This window comes from Lissotriton helveticus, chromosome 1_2, assembly GCF_964261635.1.
Source record: "Lissotriton helveticus chromosome 1_2, aLisHel1.1, whole genome shotgun sequence".
In the NCBI taxonomy this organism is placed as follows: Eukaryota; Metazoa; Chordata; class Amphibia; order Caudata; family Salamandridae; genus Lissotriton; species Lissotriton helveticus.
In genome coordinates this window covers 231,370,456-231,393,770 of record NC_136058.1, presented here as the reverse complement: position 1 = coordinate 231,393,770, position 23,315 = coordinate 231,370,456, and the positions used below count along the sequence as shown (strand labels likewise).

The 23,315-nt window shown below is 46.6% G+C and overlaps 1 protein-coding gene across 1 annotated transcript in view; it reads right to left on the bottom strand.

Annotated features, from left to right (window-relative positions):
- LOC144799978 (cytochrome P450 4B1-like) overlaps positions 1-23,315 on the bottom strand; it is a 549,397-nt gene that overhangs the window by 162,133 nt on the left and 363,949 nt on the right. Inside the window, exon 9 of the mRNA XM_078671637.1 lies at positions 14,763-14,896. Coding sequence (XP_078527763.1) covers positions 14,763-14,896 — 134 coding nt within the window. The remainder of the gene's footprint in view (positions 1-14,762; positions 14,897-23,315) is intronic.

The window sequence follows — 23,315 nt, the reverse complement described above, 5'->3', positions numbered from 1 at the left end:
CACGCAGGGGTCGGTACTACACGCCAAATCGGCCCCAGCAACAGAACCGGCCCCCTGTCTCAAAACCGGCCCCCACCCCCTCCAGCCGACCGGGGGATTGCCCGGTGCCCGGACTTGCCAGTCCGGGCCTGGGCCACTTCAGACCTATGCACCCGGCTGCCCTGGGATAGGTAACTTGGGTACCTGGGTATCCACAACTTGGGTAGCTCTACAAACTACTAACTTCCACTGGTTTTTTTCGAAGTCCTCTGGGAAGGGTCCTTAAACTCTAAAACTTCAACCAAGACTTTCCCATAGAATTGTACAGAGCACACAGTCGTTTTCCAACACTGCTAACTAACTCCTGAGGCGGAAAGCCGGGAGCGCTGATTTTACTTGTATTTTAAAATTGTATTGCATTTGTACCTGTGTGCTCCTAAATCTGACCGGCATCTTGGCAATCACCCCTGCCTTCTTTGGAGGTCCCTGACAGCCGACTTGGGCGCTGCCTTGGGGAATCCTCCCTCGCTGCCGCCATCCATCGCGAGCGAGTAAGCTCCGCCCACCTTGCAGGCCACGCCCCCTTTCACCTGCTTAAAAGCGTGCGCTGATCACTAGCGCGCCCTTCTAACTAACTCCTGAGGCGGAATGCCGGGAGCGCTGATTTTACTTGTATTTTAAAATTGTATTGCATTTGTACCTGTGTGCTCCTAAATCTGACCGGCATCTTGGCAATCACCCCTGCCTTCTTTGGAGGTCCCTGACAGCCGACTTGGGCGCTGCCTTGGGGAATCCTCCCTCGCTGCCGCCATCCATCGCGAGCGAGTAAGCTCCGCCCACCTTGCAGGCCACGCCCCCTTTCACCTGCTTAAAAGCGCGCGCTGATCACTAGCGCGCCCTTCTAACTAACTCCTGAGGCGGAAAGCCGGGAGCGCTGATTTTACTTGTATTTTAAAATTGTATTGCATTTGTACCTGTGTGCTCCTAAATCTGACCGGCATCTTGGCAATCACCCCTGCCTTCTTTGGAGGTCCCTGACAGCCGACTTGGGCGCTGCCTTGGGGAATCCTCCCTTGCTGCCGCCATCCATCGCGAGCGAGTAAGCTCCGCCCACCTTGCAGGCCACGCCCCCCCTTTTTTCTCCCCTCTTCCCCGCGGATCCTTGTATAAAAATATGTGTTTAGGCCGGAGGCGCAGCGGACGGGCGCAGCGGGCGCGACGATGGCGCGCCAAAGGCGCGCCAAAGGCAAGCCCGTCTGCGCCCGTCCGCGACAGTCCGGGGCTAGGGGCATGTCACTCTGCCCCCCACATCATCTATACCCCTGACCAACTCTACCATCTTCAGGGACCGTGGCCCATCCCAGCCCTTACCTATTCTCATATTTCCCTTCTTGGTCTTTCCCTAGCTTCTGCCCCTCTTATTTCCTCATCCACAGTCAACCCCCTATACTCGCTTGAAGATACGAACCCATCGACAACTTCCAAAGCCCTTACGGCACTCTATCTTAATACCAGATCCGCTGTCGCCCATGCGCATGAACTCTCGGTCCTGTTGGACCTCCATGCCCCTGATCTCCTTTTTCTAACGGAGACCTGGTTTTGTGATGACTCTCTCCCCGCCCTTTTAGCCACCCTACCGGCCCAATATTATGCCTTACGAGCAGACCGCTCTACTGACAGAGCCGGGGGCGGGGTAGCGGTCATCGCTCGTACTGACCTTCCCTTCCAAATTTTATCTCTTCCTGGCATCACGACCTCTGAATACTTGGTCATTCGCACTACCGCCACTACTCCCTCTTTGACTTGTTTCCTTACTTATCGCCCTCCCCAATCCCCGCTACAGTTTCTTCCTGATTTCTTGGAAGTGCTGGCCACCATCACTGTTAATAATTCCTCTATTTTACTCCTTGGTGATTTTAATTTTTGGCCTTCTGACCCTGCCGAGTGCTCTTCCTCGAAAGAGTTTTCTGAAACCCTTCAATCCCTTAGTTTCGTTTCACATGTTCATTCCCCCACCCACATTAAAGGTCATGTACTTGACCAGATCTGGTCATTGAACTGCCCTGTGGAATCTCTCTTAATCTCCCCTTGCACTTGGTCCGATCACTATATCGTTTCATTTTCTCTCCCTGTGCACCCCCCTGCCGAACCCCCTCACCCTAAAAACATCTGGGTTCGAGCTTGGGGCCGAGCCAACCTGGAAGATCTCTCCTCCTCGCTTACCGCCTCCCTCCCCTCGTTGCAGGGTTTATCCACCTTCTCACAGGTTAAGGCCATAGAACAGTGGCTGTCTTCAGGTTGTGACTCTGTGGCACCGCTCAAACGTATCACTTCTAAGCGCGACAAAGACGCTAACCGTTGGTTCAGTAAAGAGCTTAAGGCCACCAAGTTAGCGGTACGGCGCGCTGAGCGGATCTGGAGGAGAAACTACAGCCCCACTTTACGTCTGGAGTATGTTACCATCTTGACCCAGTACAAAAAAGACATCCTGGAGGCCAAAACCACCTATTTCTCCTCCAAAATACTGGCTGCTGAAAATCAGTCTAAAGAAATATTTGCCATTGTTCACAACCTGGCGTTCTCGGACAGATCCACCCTTAAGCCTGCCCCGTCCGAGGAACTCTGTCGGTCCCTTAACAATTACTTTATTCATAAAATTGTGACCATCAAGGCCAATATTCCCCCTCCTTCCCCTTCTTTTGTTGACCCCCAATGTCCCCTTCCCAAGGGCAAACTCACTTCTTTCCCCCTCATGACTAGGGAAACCTTGTCCGCCTTAGTTCCCTTGGTTAAGTCCGGCTCTCCACGGGATCCTTGTCCCGCCCATGTTCTCCGTCACATCTTCACCTCCTGCCCTGATCCTCCACTTCACCTCCTAAATAGTTCACTTGCTCAAGGTGTGGTACCTGACCCTTTGAAATCTGCGGTTATCGTGCCTATCTTGAAAAAACCTGGCTCGGACCCCTCTGTGCCTGCCAATTTCCGCCCCATCTCCCTCTTGCCATTTTTGGCAAAGGTGCTCGAGCACCACGTCACCTGCGCTCTGAGCTCCTTTGTGGAGATGCATGGAGCCCTTGCCCCCCATCAGGCCGGTTTTCGCCCCGCACACTCTACGGAGTCCGTTGTCATCTCGGTCTTGGACAGCCTCAGGGAGGGTATGGATACTAACCATCGCCAGGCCCTGGTGCTCCTCGATCTCTCAGCCGCTTTTGACACGGTGGATCACACCATCTTACTCTCCCGTGTCAGGGCGGCGGGGATCGGGGGGACGGCCTTGGTCTGGCTTTCCTCCTTCCTGAGTGACCGCACCCAGGCTGTTCGCCTGGGTGACTTTACAGCGGACGTCCGGAAAGTTCAGTGCGGGGTCCCACAGGGCTCTTCCCTTTCTCCCCTTTTATTTAACCTTTATATTGCTCCCCTTATTTTCTCCCTGCAACAAATGGAGGTCGCCGTGTTTAATTACGCGGACGATCTCCAGCTGGTTTTTGATCTGTCTTCTTCTCCCTCCTCTGCTCTCAACTTTCAATCTATCATGCTTCATATCCGGGACTGGATGAGCCACAACCACCTTAAACTCAACCCTGACAAGACCGAGTTGGTGTTGACAGGTGGTTCATCCAGCCCCTGGACTCCTCTGTTCTGGCCCCCTTCTCTTGGTCCCTCTCCGACTCCTGCTACCTCAGTCAAAACCCTTGGCATAAAAATTAATTCCCAATTGTCCCTTCACTCCCAGGTTAGCTCTGTGGTTTCTGCTTCCTTTCTTGCACTGCGTACTATACGCAGGGTGTCCCGTTTTTTTTCCTTTTCTGCCCTCAAACTTATCATCCTGGCCATGGTGGTGTCCCGCCTGGACTACGGTAACGCCCTATATGCGGGCATCCCTGCATATAGTTTACGGCGTCTCCAACTCATACAGAACCAGGCGGCCCGCCTGGTCTTTAATCTCCCGAAGTTTCACCACGCCACCCCCCTCCTGAAGTCTCTACACTGGCTGCCTGTACGAGCTCGGGTCCAATTCAAGATCGCTTCTATCGCCTTCCTTGCTCGCCTAGGTTCAGCCCCAGCTTTCATCTCTTCTGAGATTACCCCTTATGTTCCGTGTAGAGAACTCCGTTCGTCCTCCCAGGCCCTTCTCATGATTCCACGTTTCCGAAGAAAGAAGTGGGGAGGCTCTAAATTTGCCACTCTGGCCCCGTCCCTGTGGATCTCTCTTCCTCTGGAAATTCGATCCCTCACTTTGTACCCACAATTCCGGAAACAACTCAAGGCCCATTTATTCAAGAAGTCCTTTGAATAATCCTCCACGGCCCCCTGCCTCCTTTCTTCCTCGGTAGTTTGTTAGTTGTAGCGCCAAGAAACCGCTGGTGTACGAGCGCTTTTACAAATAATTTTAAACTCAAACTCAAACTCTGCACCTGTCCTCCGTGGGTTCCCTACTTACTCACCTTGGGTGGTTCGTTAGGGTCCCAGTGATTCTATGTCCTCTCGACACTGTCTTGACTCGAGTTGTGGTTCTTATAACACTACTTTCGTATATAGTTTTGTCCCCCCCCCAGGCCCACTGTGTAGTAGTGCTATTTACTGTAATTTATGTGCTTAGGTATCGTGTGCTTTGTGATTATCTCCGGGTAGGAATTACTGTGTCGTACTAGAGAGTGTTATTTTAATAAATACATATTTTTATAACTACGGTGTGGTTCTCCTTTCATGTAACCAATAGTATAAGATTGCATTCTGGTAAAACAAGCTGCTTTACATTCCTTCAAGACTAAGCCTGAAGGCTGCTCTCCAAAGCTACTACTTGGATAGCTTTCTAAGGTTATCTTAGACCTCTTAAATCATCATAAGGGTTGTTTGGACTGGTGCAAGGGGCCCACTTTAATTAGTGGACAGCATATTCCAGGCCAACTTCTCACAGGTGGGACTTGTTGGGGAGAGGGTGGAAATGTGGGATTTGGGGAAAACCTGGGTATTCTTTTTTTACTGACATTTATGGACTATTGGTCTTTTTTACTGGACATTGGTTGGGGTTAGGGAGAGTGGTGGGTCAGGTGTTGTAGATTTCTTTCTTTCATTCTAGTCTATTTTTTAGGGGAATACATTATTTATAGGTTTTTTTACAGTGATGTAAATCTTTTTTAGGGGTTTACTCTTTTACTTCGCACTGTTTCCTTTGCTGCAGGGCCGCAGACAGTTTTGGAAATTTGCAGATACTCTAACACACCGACAGATAGATTTAGCACCCTCACTTGTCCTACTACTGTCAGTCTCACCTACTAATCTATGCAGTCTGCAACTAAAACCCCTGAATTTATTAATCTTCATATTATATACATTGTGCCTCTCCCACACTTCTTCTCTTATTAATTGATATTTAGGCAAAGCGATGGCTGCATGGTGATGGTTTAGTTTCCAAAGGTTCCATGGAGGTGGTGGTAGTAGTAGACATTGACAGCAGCATTTGCAAAAAAGGAAAATGAGACAGAAAGTTATCTGAGGGAGACTAGGGAATGAGTAGTAGAAGTACAGTACACAGGAAGAAGACTGCCAAACAAGAAACCATGATGATAAGCAATGCTAAAGTAAAATAAAACAGAATGGTGGGTTAGCCTAGTACAAGTTACAATACAAACTGAAGTCGACTCGAGCTATGAAGTGGACAAGCGGAACCTTCAGTGCTGGAACTAGGATGATGAATTGATGCTGGCTATTAATTAGGATGCATTTTGTTCCTCTGGAAAAACATTGAATATTGAATACTGTGCAAGGGTGGGCAATCTAATCTATATATTGTCAGTGTGTGCTATAGTATATATACTTAAAGCAGAAGAATATCTCTGCCCTTCCTTGAGATGGTGTTGCTTTTACCACATCCACCCCAGCAAGTATGTGAATAACTATTGGTGTAAATTTAATTTAGTGACACCGCAAAATAAATCACACAGCCCGGGGGAAGATGGTTATGGTTTGATGAATGGTTAGGAAAGGGGATTTGGGAAAGGTTTGACAAAGAGAAGCACTACACTTGGACAACACACATTCATCTTGGCAGCTGACCACCATAAATCTGTTAAGGGGAAAAAAAGAAAATGCATGCATTATGATGATGATTTGATTCTGAGTAGTACTAGACTAGTACAGGGCAGTATATTAATTATGCAATTGCCTGTCTGCCCCCAGAGAGACCCAGTTATACTCATTTTATGTTCTGTTGTACCGGGTTTCCTTTGAAAGATAGAAAATAAAATAAAAAAATATTTGTAGGAGACAAATATAAGCAAACGTACACACATAGTCATAATGATTGAAGAGAAAAAATGAATCAAATGTAATGATACTATATTAATGCCAAATTGGGAGCTGCATCTCCGCATTCCTCTTGGTCCTTACTTAGACTGTCCGTCTGTCAGTCTTGGGTGTCTGGCGGATGCAGTTTGGATTATTTTTCCCAGTGTGGCGCAGGGTAAAAGCCGGGCATGTAGATGGAAAAACAAAAAGGATATTGAAAAATCAAGGAAAAAAGTTAAACTGTATATTAAGGAGGAGTGAAACAAGAAGACTCACCAACACCACTACACAAACATGTAGGTCTGGTGTTGTTGTTTACCTTTATGCCACTTCACGCCCTGAGTTATTCCATCAATCATCTTCGATCCTCCTGACTCTGACTGCCAGTAGGTTATAGTCATGGTGTCAACTCTGTACCAAAAATGTCCTGAGTAAGTCCAGATTCGTCCTGACTCAAAATGCAATGGATCGGCCTGCAGTAGTACAACTTTGTTATTGACAACAAGAAGAGAAAGATTGGCCCGAGTCACTTTTTTGTGTGTAGAATAGTAGATATTATGCACAACAAACAAGAATGACTCTGAGTGCAATGCATGCCATCATTTACCTGTTCTTCCGGGGCAATGCCTCTAGGCTCGGAAAGGACAGATATATGGTCTGGCCCAGGTTTGGAGGCAGGCACACATTTCACATTTCTAATCTCCATCCAATGTTTGGCTTGAGGGAAATGGCTGAAGGGCTAGTAAGGAGTGGACTTACTTCTTCACTGACTGCACACAATTGCAACTCCAATCCGGCAATAAAAGAGTAAGACAGTAGGGATGGAATTGTTGTGAACCAGAAAGACAGTAACACACACAAATAATAAAGTAAACAATGTTCCTCAGCTATATCTTCTTTTTTTTGCGTCAAAGAAAGAAAGAAAGTAACTGGAAAATGAAACAGCCTAGTAGTTGTCAGGGAAGTACAGCTTGTCCTCAAACTCTGGTGGTTCGTCCAGAAGTAGGTCACCTAACACACTACTTCCATGACCAGAGTCACTGTCATCATTTCCCTGCTGTGCTATTTCAGGTATAGTTTAATCCGGTGGTATCAAGTGCTGATTTATTTTTATCATGGTTAACCGGTCCACGCTTTGGGGCTAGGGACTGGTCTTTTTCACTGTCAGAACGGTACCAGCAGCACTGAAAACATGCTCAGCAGAGACACTTGCTAGGGGGAAGCCAGATAGTTTATCGCCAGCCTGCTGAGCACTGGCCATTGGTGCTTTTTCAATGGGTTTTGATCAAAGTAGACCTCTGTTGGGTCATCCAGATAGGCCTGAACCCTCCACTCAGGGGTCATGGGTGCTCTGCTTTGCTCGGCCTCTTTTGTCTTTGCCTCAGCACTAGACTTAAGCCCTGCCTGTAGAAACCATTCCTGTGCTGATTTTGGGGTTGATGCTCCTGTTATTGTTGATGTTGTTCTTCATGGTTTTGGCTGCTGTGAGCCAACCGCACTGACCTCAGGCTCTGAAGTTGAACTTGACGGCTGCCAAGCAGTGCTTGTTGTGCCCTGGATGAGCAGGCCTCTAATTCCCAGCTGTTCTTTTTCTAGCAGACTGTCTTGCACAGCTATCCAAGTTTTGTAGCTGGCAACATCCCCATTTCAAAAAGGAATGAAAGTGTGCAGTAATGGTTTGTACTGTGGATCAAGAATTGTGGCACAAATGTAATGGTTGTATGACACAATGCCTCTTTGCACCCTTGTATTTTCAGATAACTGAAGGGTTAAGCTCTCCACCAACTCATATGCTTCTTTTTTTCTCTCCACACCTGCATACATTGCAGACATCTCCTTCAGCTGTCCCTATAGTATGTGCAATAATGGGATAGCTTGGCCCATAGTACAATCCTCCTTGCTGACTTCACGTGTGAAGACCTCGAAAAGAAGCAGCATCTCTGTCAGGCATTTCACTTGGCCCCATTGGTCTATCTCAATAATCATGCCTTTCGCAGTAGCATATTCATTGATTGGTCTGTGCTGCTGAAACAGATGTTAAAGGATGTAATAAGTTGTGTTCCAAGGTGTTGGCCCCTCCTGAATGAGTGCTTTAACTGTCATTCTATAATCACATTGAATGATCCTTAGCTGCTTCCGGGCTTAAAAAGAATGGCTTAAATGTGTGCAGAGTCTTCTCCAGGTGGTCAGTAAGTTGCTGACTCAGTCTTCTTTTTTCAGAAAGTTTTGAACAATGATGTTAATGCAGTGCGCCAAACACAGGACCCTGAAATAGCCACCATCGGCCATGGCCTTAAGTATATTACTGCCATTGTCTGTGGCAACAAAACCAATGTTAAGCCCTCTTGGTTACAGCCATTCAAAGACCTTGTTGTCAAAGTCTTCCAAAATTTTGCAGCAGTATGAGATTTCTCCATGGTGAACATGGCTACGGTTCCATGTTTCTGAGTGGCAATAACAATCTCACCAGTGTCAACACCTGCAGATATCTTTTCTCTAACCCCCACAAGAGATCCAGTGTGGAGTGATGCACATGTAAACAGTGGCTTGGCAACTCATCCACATGTCTGTTGTCAGGTGGATAGTGTGAATAATACTCTGCTGCAAAGCTTGTCCAAGCAATTCCGGCATATTGTGATGTAGTGCTAGAACAGCAACTCTGGCGAAATAGGACCAGCTGGGAACCTTCCATTTCGGGCAGATTGCTGCCACAAATTCAAGAAAACACACCCCTTCCACAAAAGAAAAAAAGGGGAGCTGCAGCGCTAAGATTTTAACCAGCTTCGTGTTTTACAAACGTGCTGTTGGGTGGTTGCATTTGTACTGCTCCTCCGACCCAAACATGCTGAGAATGGTAGCCTAGATTTTTTTCTTTTCTGATGCCACTGATGCAGGTGACTTCTTAACACCAGATGTTAGGCTCAATGAGCATATTTCTGTTGCTGCACTCTATTGCATTGGTGTCTCAGCCTGACTTTTGTGCCATTGCGATGTTGCTGAATGATATGGGCGGTACAACTGTACTGCTTGGGACAAGGCAGCTTTGTGTACCAGAGAAAATGTCTCCCTCTTGTTCACCTTCCACCATTATCAGATCTTCTTCATCTCCTCCACCAACAACACTTACAGTTTTTTAGCCACTATCGTGCACCTCTCACTTGATCAAGTGGTGTTTTCTCAGATGGGTTGTTTGGCCTCCGGTTCCATAGTTTGTCCCAAGCTTACCCCGACTAACACCTACTCCACAAATGGAGCATATAGCAATGTTCACCTTCTTCCTGCTAACCAAAAAGAAGTCTCAAACTGGGGAGGTCAATTTTTCTGATGCTGCTGGTGCCACTTGCAATGTTGGATGAACTGGTAGGTGGGCATCATGCTTGACTCTCTAAAGTACCTACTTCTACAGAGGTGGTTGTGGTGGATGTAGGTCGCTGCTGGGACTCTGTACATATGTAAATATGGCAGCTGGAGGTGGTGTTGGTGGTATCTGTGTTGGTGGTATCCATGCCACATCCCTCACAGCAGTTTGGATGGGGTAATGTTGGTCTCCACTGCACAAAATAAGAAAAAAAATTGCTTGCAAAACAACAACTAGGAAGAAGACATGGCCACCACACAGAAGGCATGCAGGCTCATGGCAGAAGAACACTGGCTGCCTTCACAAAATGGCCACCAGCCACATGGCCAGGCCACAACAACTAGCAAGAAGCCTAAAAAGGGAAGACACACAATGCAGGCCTTTGGCATAAGCACCCTGGCTGCCTTTCACAAAATGGCCGCCAGCCACATGGCCAGGCTACCACAACAAGAAGCAATAAGCCAAGACAAACAAAGGAAAGACATGCAGGCCTATGCAAAAGCACACTAACTGCCTTCACAAAACAGCTAGTAGCCATATGGTCACAACACAACAACAACAAGCAGGAGGCCTGGAAAACAATGAACTCAAGCAGGCCTATATGGTTGGACGCAGACTTTACAAAATGCCCATGGCCACAAGTTTGCGGCACATCCAAGGCAAATGATGGCCCACTATTACAAACACACTCACACACTGACCAGATACAGGAGGCATGCTAAACAACACATCTTTAATGCAACAATACAAATACAAAAATCCACAGGGCTAAAAAATATTTGCAAGTTACAACCACACACATCCAACAAAAGCATTTAACAGACATAAAAAAAGGGTAATATCCCCAAAAAACACATGTTGTATTTCAATCTAATGCCATCCATGCCCTAAATGATGTTGAAATTCAACAGACACCACAGCAATAGTTGTTTCATGCACTCATGAGTAGCTCTGGGCCTACTGGTTGAAAGGCCTAATGGCAGACTACTGGGCAACATAGTGAATTAAATAAATATTGCAAATTGATTTCAAAAGTTGAAGAAAATGTAGTACAAATAAACAACTAGGCCCCTACTGAAACCCCCCACCACAATACATTTAAAAAAAAAATACATCTAGGTGAATGGTCCCAATCAAACAAACACCAATTTTCCACTTGTGCAGTGAAGTCCAGGACAATCCGTATATTACTGTTGTCCGGTATGTAAGGCCATCGAGATCTGGACTGCTGTAGTATGGAGTCTCTGTCCTTAAAATGTAATAGTTTGCCTACCACTAGTCTTGGGGGTCGTCCCGGGGCAGTTGCCCTAGTTTTGCTCTTTTGTTTTGGCAAGGCCCAATTAACTCCAGCAGCCTATGGTTTAAAGTCTTCCAGCGCTTCGAGGGATTGAACTTACTGGGGGAGCCAAGGATGGGGCCCCCACGTTATCTTGAAGTTAGCTCCTTTTCTCCGGCCACCCTTGCAGCTCCAGGGTCTCTCACTACTTCAGGGGCCCCTGTTGTAGTTCGCTGTTTAGTCTCTCCTCACATCTAGTTGAGTTATGGTCTCAGAGGGAGGTTATTGTCCTGTGGAAGAGGTGTGGCCCAGCGCCCAGGGTGCCTGACTCCGGACCATGAGGTTCACGGTTCGATTCCCAGCGGCAAGTTAGCCCAGCACCATCTGACTCAGGGCAACAGCTTGCTTAATTTTCCCGACAGCCCCCAGCGCCGGGACACCTCTCTGGAGGTAGCTGTGCACTTTACAAATGCTGATATTTTATTTTTGTTTTATGTTTGGGCCAAGATAGCGACTCTCTTCCGTAATCAGTGTCCTCAAGTACAAAATAGTACTTCTAGCGGGCTTGGGTAGGCTCAGCTAAGGCCCTCAAGGTCTTTTGGCCTAGTTCTTCGGGTGCAGCCACATCTCCTATTGTGCATGATGCTAGTGTTGAAGTGCCCTGCCTCTCATTCCGCTCTCAACAGCAAGACCTCTCCTTGGGAGCATTTTCCTCCACCGCCTCCTCATGTGGCCGGCCCCATGCGTTAATGGCAGATAGTCGTCAGCTTCAGGTGCTCCAGACCTCTGCCGCCATGCCAACGGGCCCTGTTTCATGGAGCACCCCACTCCTGTGCCCTGTTTCCCCGGTCCTGTCGGGAATCTTGATCACCTGGCCTGGTTACAGGTTCATGCCAGGTGATCCATGGGTTGGTCCAGAATCTATTCGTAGATCGGCTTTTCAGACCCCCGATCTCATTAAGTCCTGCAACACAGCGAGGATGCGTCACTGAGAACTAGGGCCAGGGACCCAGCTCCATTCGTCCAACTGCCTTCAAAGCAGCTGCAGCCCCGGCACTCCAGGCACGGCTGAACGTGGGCCAGATTTGAGGTCTGGAAGGGCCCCGTTCTCGCCAAGAAGTGTCGGTCCAACGAAATGCAGGTCCCAAATGTGTTGCCCAGGCCATTGTGGTCTCATTATCCCTCTCCAGGCCCCCAGTTCCATTGGTCCTTTTACTCGAGGCCCAGACGTGAGTTCAGAAAGAGATTCTACCGGTGTGCTGCAGTACGGACCTCCGCAGAACCGGTCCTGAAGGTGTTGCCTCGGCTGCCGCTTTCACTTTCACGCTCTCTGGGCCCACAGGTCTGTCGGCCTCATTGGGGCCACCGCCCGGTGCTCTAAGTCTCCTGCGAGTCAGGGTCCCTGGATTTTTCACCTCAAACCTGGTGCGGAGCTTTAGGGAATTTAATATATCCCCATAATCGGACAACACCGCTCCGTTGTAAGGAGAATTGCAGGATTTCTGCCTGACCGGGACAGAGCTCAGCACCTATGCGTCTGCCATGCTGTAGCACCTGGCCGTGCCCCCTTGTCATTTTTATCTTTCAGTGTTGATTCAGATGGGTTTATTTGTGTTTGATAAGAGATGAAAATAAACACAAATACAATGCACCTTTAAGTAATAAATAATATTTAATAAAATACAGGACATGCACTTACAAGGGGAAATATTGGTTCGAGTTTGAAACTAATATTGTTTTTTAGTTTATTTTAAAACAAACATTTCACCTTGTCAAATGCAGTATATGTTAGGAAAATTAAGGGAACACACCTGTAAGCTCAGTTTTTAATTTTTAGAATGATATCCATTTATGTGTAAGTGTCTATTATCATGATGGCAGCTTGCAACAAAATGGAGAATACAATAAAATTAAACAGATGTTTTTCTTTAAATGTCTTAAACAACAACATTACACAGATATGCATTACACATTGGTATGTTATTGTTTGGAAAGGAGATTTCAACATGCACAAGTCCAGATCAAATGTAAACAGCAAGTCAAACGGTAACAAGTAAAAAAAAGAAGCTTACCTTTGATTCGGCGATGACGCGATTGATTTGCGTTGTGATCAAGTAGCAGCAGCAAAGGCAGGATTTGTACAATCTGCGCCATGATGGAAAAGGAAGTGCGAAACAGAGAGGTAAGTTTCAGCCTTCTATCTGTTCCAATCCGCCAACTCATGTGTGGAGGATTCCCTGCTACATTTATGTCACCGGGAGGGACATCGTGATTGGCCTGGCAGACACAGTGGCTTTACTACCTCAAACAGCCAATTTTGCCTATGCGGCCATCGCCGCAGTGAACAAATCTGGAGTAAACGACTGCACTCCAACAGTCTTTCGTTCAGTGTCCCACAAGCATCTAAATAGAGCGAGCAGACCGCCTAGTAGGCAGGTGGGGAATCAAATGAGAAAACAATGGCGGGACCAATTCTGCCAAGATGTAAATCAAGTCCTAGGTCTGAACGTAGAAATCTTCACAGTAACTTAGTCCAGCAGCTCCCGAATAATGACACCTGCTATTCGAACATTAGCCTTTACCCGCTGAACTTTACCTTCTCAAACATTTTTCTTTAATAAATCTTCTAAGTCCAAAGATAAGTGGAGACCGGGTCCCATCCTATGTATCCAAACCGTGCTCCATTGTGTGGGAATACAACTTTCAACTTGACCCCGGTCTCACACGACTAGGTTTCTTGGGTTGGCGCTTTGATCTTTTAGGCACTATTTTTCACTTTAAACTTTAAAAATGTATAACTCTGGCTTTACTGATTGGATTTTGTTTGTTTTGGTGTCAGTTTATTCAAATGTAGTCTTTTGTTCTAACTTGGTGTGGGATGTTTCTTGTGTTATGTTTTCACTACATTTTAAGTGCTGCATAAATACTTACATATTCCCTCTAAGTTAAGCCTGACTGCTTTTCTGCGAAGCTACCAGAGAGTTAAGCACAGGTTCATTTAGTGATTTTTTGTATTTCACCAGAAGGAGGATTGTGGCTGTTGTTTGAGTGGAGTACTACCCCACTCAACCAACAACCCAATTTCTCACATTAATGATCTAGTTTAAACCATGTAATTTATAAATTAGTTCCACTAATTTGAGTTACTTGAGAAAGAAAGTGTGCATATTAAAGGTACACAGCTAACACCTTTCCTGACCTCGCCAATGAGTAGATATTAGGTTTCTCCAAGTGATGAAACAGTAAATGAGGAAGAACTGGACCTGATGAACAAGCAGTAAGGCTATATTTCTCCTCTGATGCCACCCTATCATGTGGCAGATCATGGCTAGGAGTGGCAGGCCCTCTTTAGCTTAAACCAGTGGTTCCCAAACTGTGAGCCATTGCTCCCTGGCGAGCCGTCAAACCTACCCAGGGGAGGCGCACACCAAGCACTCCTTAAACCACAAAACTCAAAGAAAGCTGGAGCCCAGAGGCCATTTCTGCTAACACGCTTTCATCACTGCACAATGCCTGTTTGGTTTGTTGGCCTTTGTTGTGTAGTATAATATCGTTTATATAACTGGTCCACAAAAACACTCTGTAAACAGCACTATATAAAATGTGTGCCCTATAGGAAATTCAAATTGAGTCAAGTATGTAGATGAAGCACATCGGACTTTGGGCTTGTACAGTTTTTGGAAATAGGTGGAATCTCGAAATAGTGCATTTCATTGACAGCTAGGAATTGGGTGATGTTCAGTAGGTTTTCATCTTAACTGATCCTCCTTCTTGTATTGAAATAGGATGGCTCTATCATGTTTCTATGAGAAAGAACATTTGAATTCTTATACTGTTTTTTACTTGAAGTAAAATTCATACCTTCTGGCAATGTCCGCCCATCAAAAAATTTCACTGGTTTGGTGAGACTTCGCAAGATGCCAGGTATTGGTGGATAGAGGCGAAGGCATTCCTTGATGCACATAGTGGTGTAAGTCATCTTACCAAGATCATCCCTGAAAAAGTTCAGTATTGTGATTGTAAAATGGTGGTACAGGTTACAGAATGCAAAATGATGTTTCAAGCGTGACTGAGTAGTGTATAAAGTACTGCATTATTTACATTACCGTGCACAGAGGTGGCTCCTTCGTTTCCAAAAGCAGGCTGCAATTGCTGTCTATTTGCCGTGTTAGAGGACCTTCCCTATTTTATCGCTGCCTGGGCCACTCTCAGCTGAGTATAGATGCTGAGAGCTCGGTCCCGGGGAAGCGAAGTTTGACAGCGGCCATATAGGGTGTGTTCTAGCGCTCTGACGCGCTCTAGCTGATTATAAAAGGGGCATCCTGAGCCCGGCGCTCGACTTAGCTGCGCTACTCTCACCCTCCTGAGGCGGAAGCCGGGAGGTTCTCCTCTATTGCTTTTCTTTTTAGCATTTTAAACTCTGTGTCACTCCTCATTTAGCTTGACTCAAAAAGCGTTTTTATTTTGTTTAACTTTGTGTCACTTCAGCTTTATTTAAAAAGCATTTTACCGTGTTAGAGGACCTTCCCTATTTTATCGCTGCCTGGGCCACTCTCAGCTGAGTATAGACGCTGAGAGCTCGGTCCCGGGGAAGCGAAGTTTGACAGCGGCCATATTGGGTGTGTTATAGCGCTCTGACGCGCTCTAGCTGATTATAAAAGGGGACGGTGTTACCTTCGCGCAGCAAACGCGATCAGCGGACGCGCCGGTCAGACGCCGGAGTCATGCCAGAGTCCTGCTCGTCTGCGCCCGTCCGCGCCAAGGAGGCGCCGGGAGCCGAGCAGGCCGATTCAGTTTGAACCCATTGTGTAGGTAGACTTGTATATTCCTTACAGACTTTGATTTCTTTTAAACCTGTGTGCAAACCCTGTCATTATACCCTCTCGCCCGAGCGGGCGTTGGAAGCCTCTGCCTGTCAATGTACTGGGAATTGGGCCTCCCGTCATAAATACCCAAGATCGGTCCATATGAAACCCCCCTGGGTGATCACAGAAAAAGGGTTTCTCATTAATGCTAGATCACTTATTAAAAATCACCTTGCCTTTAGGGATTTCATCTCTGAGAGAAAGCCTCTCTGTGCATTCATAACGGAGACCAGGGCCGCCGACCACTCCGGACCTGACCTTTTGAACGCTATTCCGGAGGGTTACTCGCTATCAAGAATGGACAGAGAGGGGCGAAAGGGAGGGGGGATTGCAAAACTACATAAAACCACAGTCAGATGTCAAATTGAGCTTTTGTCCTCATCGAGTGATTCCTATCAGGCCCTTTTCTTTGCCCTCAACTCCCTCCCCACTACTACCTTCTCCGGGATCCTGATATACAGACCTCCCGGTCTTAGGTCAGCTTTCTGTCATAAACTTAATAAGGTCCTGGAGCCCTACATTGACAGACCCAATCTCACCGTCATTGGGGACTTTAATTTCCATCTGGAGAAGGACAATTCCACCGATACTGCCCTTCTGCTGGATCTACTAGCCTCATGCGGCCTGACTCAAAGAGTAGATGGCCGCACCCATATAGCCGGGCACACTCTGGATGGGGTCTTCACTAACAACTCGAGGGTGCAGACTGGGATCCCTCTCCTGATTTCCTGGTCAGATCATATGGCCATCCCCTTGGTTTTTACATACTCAGACTCTACCCTCCCCTTGGCAGATTCTAGTAAGTGGGAACTTAAAAGAAACTTTAAAGGGATAACCAGTGACTCATTAGCTCCTCTTCTGTCTAATCACCGCCCGTCATCTGTAAGGAACACAGATAGTGCCGCGCTGGATTTGCACAATTCCATCCTTAAGGCAGTAGATATATTGGCTCCTGCCAAGCAGCACTACTCTGCCAGGAAACGCCTTTCGGCGCCCTGGTATTCTGATACCCTCAGGTCTCTTAGGCAGGGATGTAGAAGACAGGAGAGAGCCTGGAGACTCCATTTAGATCCAGATGAAAAGCAAAAACATAAGATCCTACTTAAAGAATATAAAACTGCGGTGCTTGTGGAAAAGAAACTTCATTTCTCTAAGGTGACTACTTCCCTTAGTTCAGCCAGGGAACTGTTTAATATCGTTGATTCCCTATCAGCCCTGCAATGCCAGATCCCACTGTTGCATCTCAGGAGCTCTGTGACCAGATATCCACTTTCTTTCATGTAAAGATAACTGATATCTATTCAGATCTAGAAGCTCTCAATCGGGAACCAGAACTTTCAGTTACCTCTGTCCCACGTTCTGTGGAAGAGGATTCGGTTCAATCATCTCATAGCAATTTTAACAGTTTCCCCCAGCTCATGCTAGAACAGCGCAATCTGCATTTGGATAAGCTGAAGTCAGGTTCCCCCCTGGATCCCTGCCCCCTGAAGATTCTTAAGGAGTGCAGAGATGTTCTTCTTCCTTCTTTGCTTGAAGTAATCAATCTGGCAATCCTGGAAGGTGTTTTCCCCACCTCCTGGAAAATGGCCACGTTTAAGCCTCTTCTCAAAAAGGCCTCACTGGATCCCGGTATCTTAAAGAACTTCCGGCCTATTTCGCTACTTCCTGCCCCCGCAAAAATGTTAGAGGCCCACCTTAACAACCATCTGAGTGTCTTTCTGGAGAACGCCAGTCTTCTTGACCCCTCCCAACACGGCGTTCGCAGGGCTCATAGCACCGAGTCCGCTCTCACTGTTGTCACCAATAACATCCGTGCTAGGGTCGACAAATGCCAGGCTACCCTGCTGGTCCTGCTCGACCTTACAGCCGCGTTTGATACCCTATCTCCTTCTATTCTAGTCAAACGCCTTAAGGAGATAGGAGTGAATGGGCCGTCGCATAGCCTATTGAAATCTTTCTTGGAGGACCGTGCACAAAGGGTCAAACTGGGCGACTTCCTTTCGCCAGCAAAACCGGTGCAGTGTGGGGTTCCTCAGGGGTCTTCCCTGAGCCCCACGCACTATAACATTTATGTGACACCGCTTGCCAGACTTGTAAGATCCTTCGGGCTGGAAGTCCTGTCCTATGCCGATGATACCCAGATTATGGTCTCCCTTTCACAATCCACCGACATCACAGCCCAGAATTTCAGACACTGCATGGAAGCAGTTGCTGGCTGGATGATCAGGAATTTTCTCAAATTAAACGGAGAAAAAACGGAGGTCTTGGTCTTCGGAGGCAAGGAGGAGATCTGGTCAACGGACTGGTGGCCCTCTGTACTTGGGGTCTGTCCCACGCCCTCCCAGTCCGCTCGAAATCTTGGTGTCATCTTCGACAATAAACTCTCTTTTAACAAACAGGTCAGCAGGACGATTTCCACCTGTTGTGGAGCTGTTAGAATCCTGAGGAAGCTGGTACACTATCTTTCCCCTTAGGCCCGGAAAACTGTTACGATAGCACTAATCTCCTCAAGGTTAGGCTATTGTAATGCACTGTACCTGGGTATCAACAAACAACAGGTACAGCGCCTTCAAATGGTTCAAAACGCAGCTGCGCCGTTTGTCGTCGATGCCCCCAGACTTTCATCAGCAACCTCCATTAGGAGGGATCTTCACTGGCTTCCTATACAGGCCAGGATAGAGTTCAAGGTTCTGTGTCTCACCCACCGTGCCTTGCATGCCGGCGGATCAGAAGATCTCAAAGCCTTGCTAACCCCTTATATTCTTGGTAGGGTCCTTCGATCTGCCAACAAAAATCTCCTGGTGATTCCCAAAACCTTCAAAGCAAGATGGGGCGGGAGGGCCTTCCGCTTCCTAGCACCCAAGATCTGGAACACCCTCCCGGCTGATGTTAAGGAACAGTCGTCCCACTCCCTCTTTCGTAAAGCTCTAAAGACCTGTTTTTTCAGGGAGACCTAGCCGTAACTTCGCCTTTCCTTTCTGTCTTGCACAGCTAGTACCATCACTAGCGCCTTGACGCCCACGGGCAAAGTTGCGCTGTATAAAACCTTTCAATTCAATTCAATTCAATTCAACTATTTAAAATATTTAAACCAACAACATGGCTTTCTATATTTTCTACATATATTCATACAATTTCTGGTAACCTTAAAATCTGATCTGTAAAGGTTTTAGTTTATAATATTGCTACCTTTCACAGTAGAAAAAAAGCTAATTTAAAAAAAAATAACTTAAATTCGCAAGTTATGATTGCCTCCACAATCGGTATCTCACACAACAGTCATGCACCTATGAGTCGCACAGCCAACGGAATACTCATGACTTCACTCTTGATATGAGATGCACTTAAAAATGATGTAAATGCAGAAGATGTGACATACCACATTATCCTTAACACTATGAAAGAGAGATGATAAAGAATGTAGTGTAATTGCACTTTAACTGTATTTATTTGAGTGCATTTCATAAGTGTTTTTCCAAACCAAGGTATAGGTATTACAATCAAAGCTAACCATATCTTCACTTATACCTTGGTTTTTCAGAGATATTTTTTCATGCTCATATGTACATTCAACATTCACCCCACCATGGGTGGTTAAACTCTCTGTGTCTGGCCTTTGACTGTCCCCCACTCGTAGCTGGTTGCATGGCTTGGATAAAAGCCATGCTCTGCACCCAACACACCGTGGGAGTACAACCCCTCCCCCACTCCCTATGTTTCTCTCCTACATGCAGAAGGGAAGCAAAATTGTCCAACTCACGACTGGCATAGATTTTCCTCTTTGGCCACGCATTTTTTGTTTTTAATGAAATTCTTTAGGGTTGATGAATCTCCAAGCTTCATGGCCATGGACTGTGAACGTGTGACAAGCTTCTTGGGTCTCTGCTGGGCCTCCATTGCAGGTCCTAGGCCATTTGTTGAGGGTATGTGAACATAAGAAAAGATCAACATGTCCATTAAGGTAGCTGGGTTCAGGAGGTGTGAGTCCTGCTGCAACATCAGGATTGTTTTTGTTAATGCCTTCACCAGGGCTTTAAGTGGGATGAAAAAACTGGGGGTCTCTCAAAGGGGCGTGGCCAATGTAATTAAGGGCGTGGCTTCAAAACACATAAGCTACAAATCTGTGCTTAGCATAATGTGCCGCCTGACTTGTATTTTGTTGTTTTTATCATTGCATCCAGATATCTGATACAACAAGTAACATCATACCTACAACAAGTCAGAACTATTGGCTTGTTGATATAATATTGAAAAAGCTTCCACTTAAAGTCCTGGTGACACCACAACAGTGTTGCTGAGCCTGAGTTTCAGAAAGAGAAGGGAAATCCAGAGAGAAATAACTCTCTTTAAAGGATTTCCTTTCCCCTACATCGCTCACCTGGCATGACGGCATGCCATAACTTCTCCACTAGGGAGAAGTGAGCAGTGTGAGCACGCACCCTCGATGTGCCTAATGTCACTGCAGTCCGGAAAAAAACGAACCACCTATGCCAGGACTCAAATCAGAGCCCGTTAAGGACCCGTTTCAAGGTCACCTTTAAAAAAAACGCTGGTGCTCAGCGCCGGTGAGACCCGGACCACTTAAAGCCCTAGGCTTCACTGTGGTGGGATGTACCTTTGGGACCCTCTAATGAATCTGAGAGGTGTGGGTGCACTTACCCTGCTCCTTTATGTGCCCTTTTTTTCTTTTTACAGGACTTCGGGTATGAGTAATTGCGTCTGGAACATTTATCTTGATGTTTTGGCTAGCCAATCAGAGAGCTTTGATTCTAGGGACACCATGTTAGTTCACATACCTGAATGTAAAACGGGAAAAAATCAATTTTCTATCATAATTTTTTATACTTTTCATATTTTGGATCTGTGGAGATCCCTGAAACTGGTCTCGTGGAATTCAGAGAATAAATCAACATTCTAGGTATCATTATATTCTAATCCTTTAAAACTCACAAACAATATTTGAAAACAAATTTTAAAAAAACATAGACCTGATGTAAATAACGAGAAAAAAGAGCTCCCTCGTCCAAATTTCGTTTTTGAATTTAGGTCCACCAATTTTGATTGAACCCTGGTTAATTTTATCTGTAGACTACCAGTCTACATAACTTTAACTTTTAACCCTTTGAAGAACAATCTACATCGACTGGACTCACTCATCTCGCACTGCAGAGACCCTAGCCCTCATTTTCAGCTTGTCAAATGTGCGCTAGGATGACTAGCTTAAGAGACTTGCTGAGTGGACTGGCACTCTCGTGAGAACACGTACCTTGGACGCCAGCGGATGAGGAGCTGCAGCCGCCTGTTGCTCTCTGCTCTCTTCACCTGATTGCTGCCGGGAGGCTGCCTTTTTCTGTCGCAGGGATCCCCCACGGTGGACCGACGGCCGAGGGCAGTGACAGAGAGGCAGCAGAGGTGGGTGGACAGAGTGGTCATCGCCGAATACGAAGTCCGCAGCTCCAGCCAGCGTGAGAATTTGGCCCGGATTCGCCGGACCTGGTGGGTGATACCTGGTAGCCCTGGCCTCCTGGTGTTGAAGGGTTCTTTTGGGCACAAGATTGGGCTTTGGGTTGGGGACTGTGAGAGGTCGAGCGAGCGTTGCAGCCTTAGAGTGTTGCCACTGAGTGTGTGCACCCGGAAAGATCCACAGAGGCAGCCTAGATAGTCTGGGTGCTGCTTGTGGAGCTCGGAGTGCCCCACATTGCTTCACCCATGACCACCAAGTCTACTGGTCATCACACGGGGGCAGCAGGAGCAACTGGAATTACGGGGGGGAATGACCAGACCCCTGCTTGACTTTAAAACCTGCAGACCTGACCAATTGCTAAAGACAATGATGAATTCAACCCAGATCTGTGACAGGGGATGAGCGTCTGAAAAATGTCAGCGCTCCGTCCCTCAGCTCCTTGTGTTTGCTTTGTTTGCCCTAAGTTGGCAGGGTATGCTCAGACATGGGTTCCTTGCTCACCTTGCCACTGGATTCAAGCTGGCCTGGCTGATGAGGGGTGTTACCCCAAAACCTGTCCCAGAATGCTTGTTTTCGGTCCAGGGAAGACCTGTCTGGCAGTTCGGGCTGGAGTGTTCCCATGAGGCCTAAATTAAGGATTCAACCGTAGTCCTCTACTCTTCAAAACCTTGTCAATAGTACAGAGGTATGAATACAATATGCTAACAAACCAGATCACCAGATGTGAAGAACCAGTAACGTGAGTCCCCCTTGGTGTAGGATTCCCATCAACGGCTTTTTGATGATCAATATTATCATTTGGTAGTCCTAATCGGGTATTGTGTCTCTAGATCATTGAGACCGGCATACCCCGAAAACCAGATAAGGGGTAGCGACCCACAATCACTTGGTACTACCACATGTTGTTGATGTGGTGGGAAGTGCAGTGTAAAAATATAATAAGTGGTGATTTAAAAAAGGATAGGGAGCTCAACCCAGAAAACTTTAATAATTGTTTGCCCCTTCCTTGCTAAAAACAAGAACAGTGTAATATCGTCATCGCAGTACAAACAAATAGCTGCGAGGAGACCAACATGTTTCAGCCACTCAGGGATTAGTCCTTCGGCTTTCGTCAGGATCTCTGTTCTATACCAATACTACTGCATCAGTCGTGAATAAGGTGTGAAAAAAATATGAAAAAAACACACAAGTGAAAAAACCAGCAAAGGATACAATTTTCCTTCAGCTGTTTCAACTCCTCTCTTCGGCACCTGGTTGAATATGTACCAGTGTGTCCGGGGAGTGGACCTCACCTCTTCCTGGACCTGGCTCAGGATATGTGAGACCCCGCTCTGTCCGTCGGTGTCCCGGGCCGTGACTGAGTCAGGAAGGGAAGGAAGCAAGGAAGGGGCAAACAATTATTAAAGTTTTCTGGGTTGAGCTCCCTATCCTTTTTTAAATCACCACTTATTATATTTTTACACTGCACTTCCCACCACATCAACAACATGTGGTAGTACCAAGTGATTGTGGGTCGCTACCCCTTATCTGGTTTTCGGGGTATGCCGGTCTCAATGATCTAGAGACACAATACCCGATTAGGACTACCAAATGATAATATTGATCATCAAAAAGCCGTTGATGGGAATCCTACACCAGGGGGGACTCACGTTACTGGTTCTTCACATCTGGTGATCTGGTTTGTTAGCATATTGTATTCATACCTCTGTACTATTGACAAGGTTTTGAAGAGTAGAGGACTACGGTTGAATCCTTAATTTAGACCCCTAAGTTTGTTGTTGTTTGTTGATTCCTTTGGGGGATAATACTTAGGCTTGGTCGTTAAACATCCCTCTAGCCCTGCATTAACTCGTATTTTTTCGTGTTCCCATGAGGCACAGGGTCAGGACTGAATTGCATATAGCTGGGTCTGAACTGGAGTCACAAAGTGAGTTAAAGAACGATGATGGATTCAACCCAGAGCTGAGACAGGGGTTTGGAGTCTGAAAAGTTTTAGCGCTCCGTCCATCATCTCCTTGTGTTTGCTTTGACATGACCATTTGTGGCACAGGCAACAGAAACAGGCGCAAGCAAACAACATTGGGG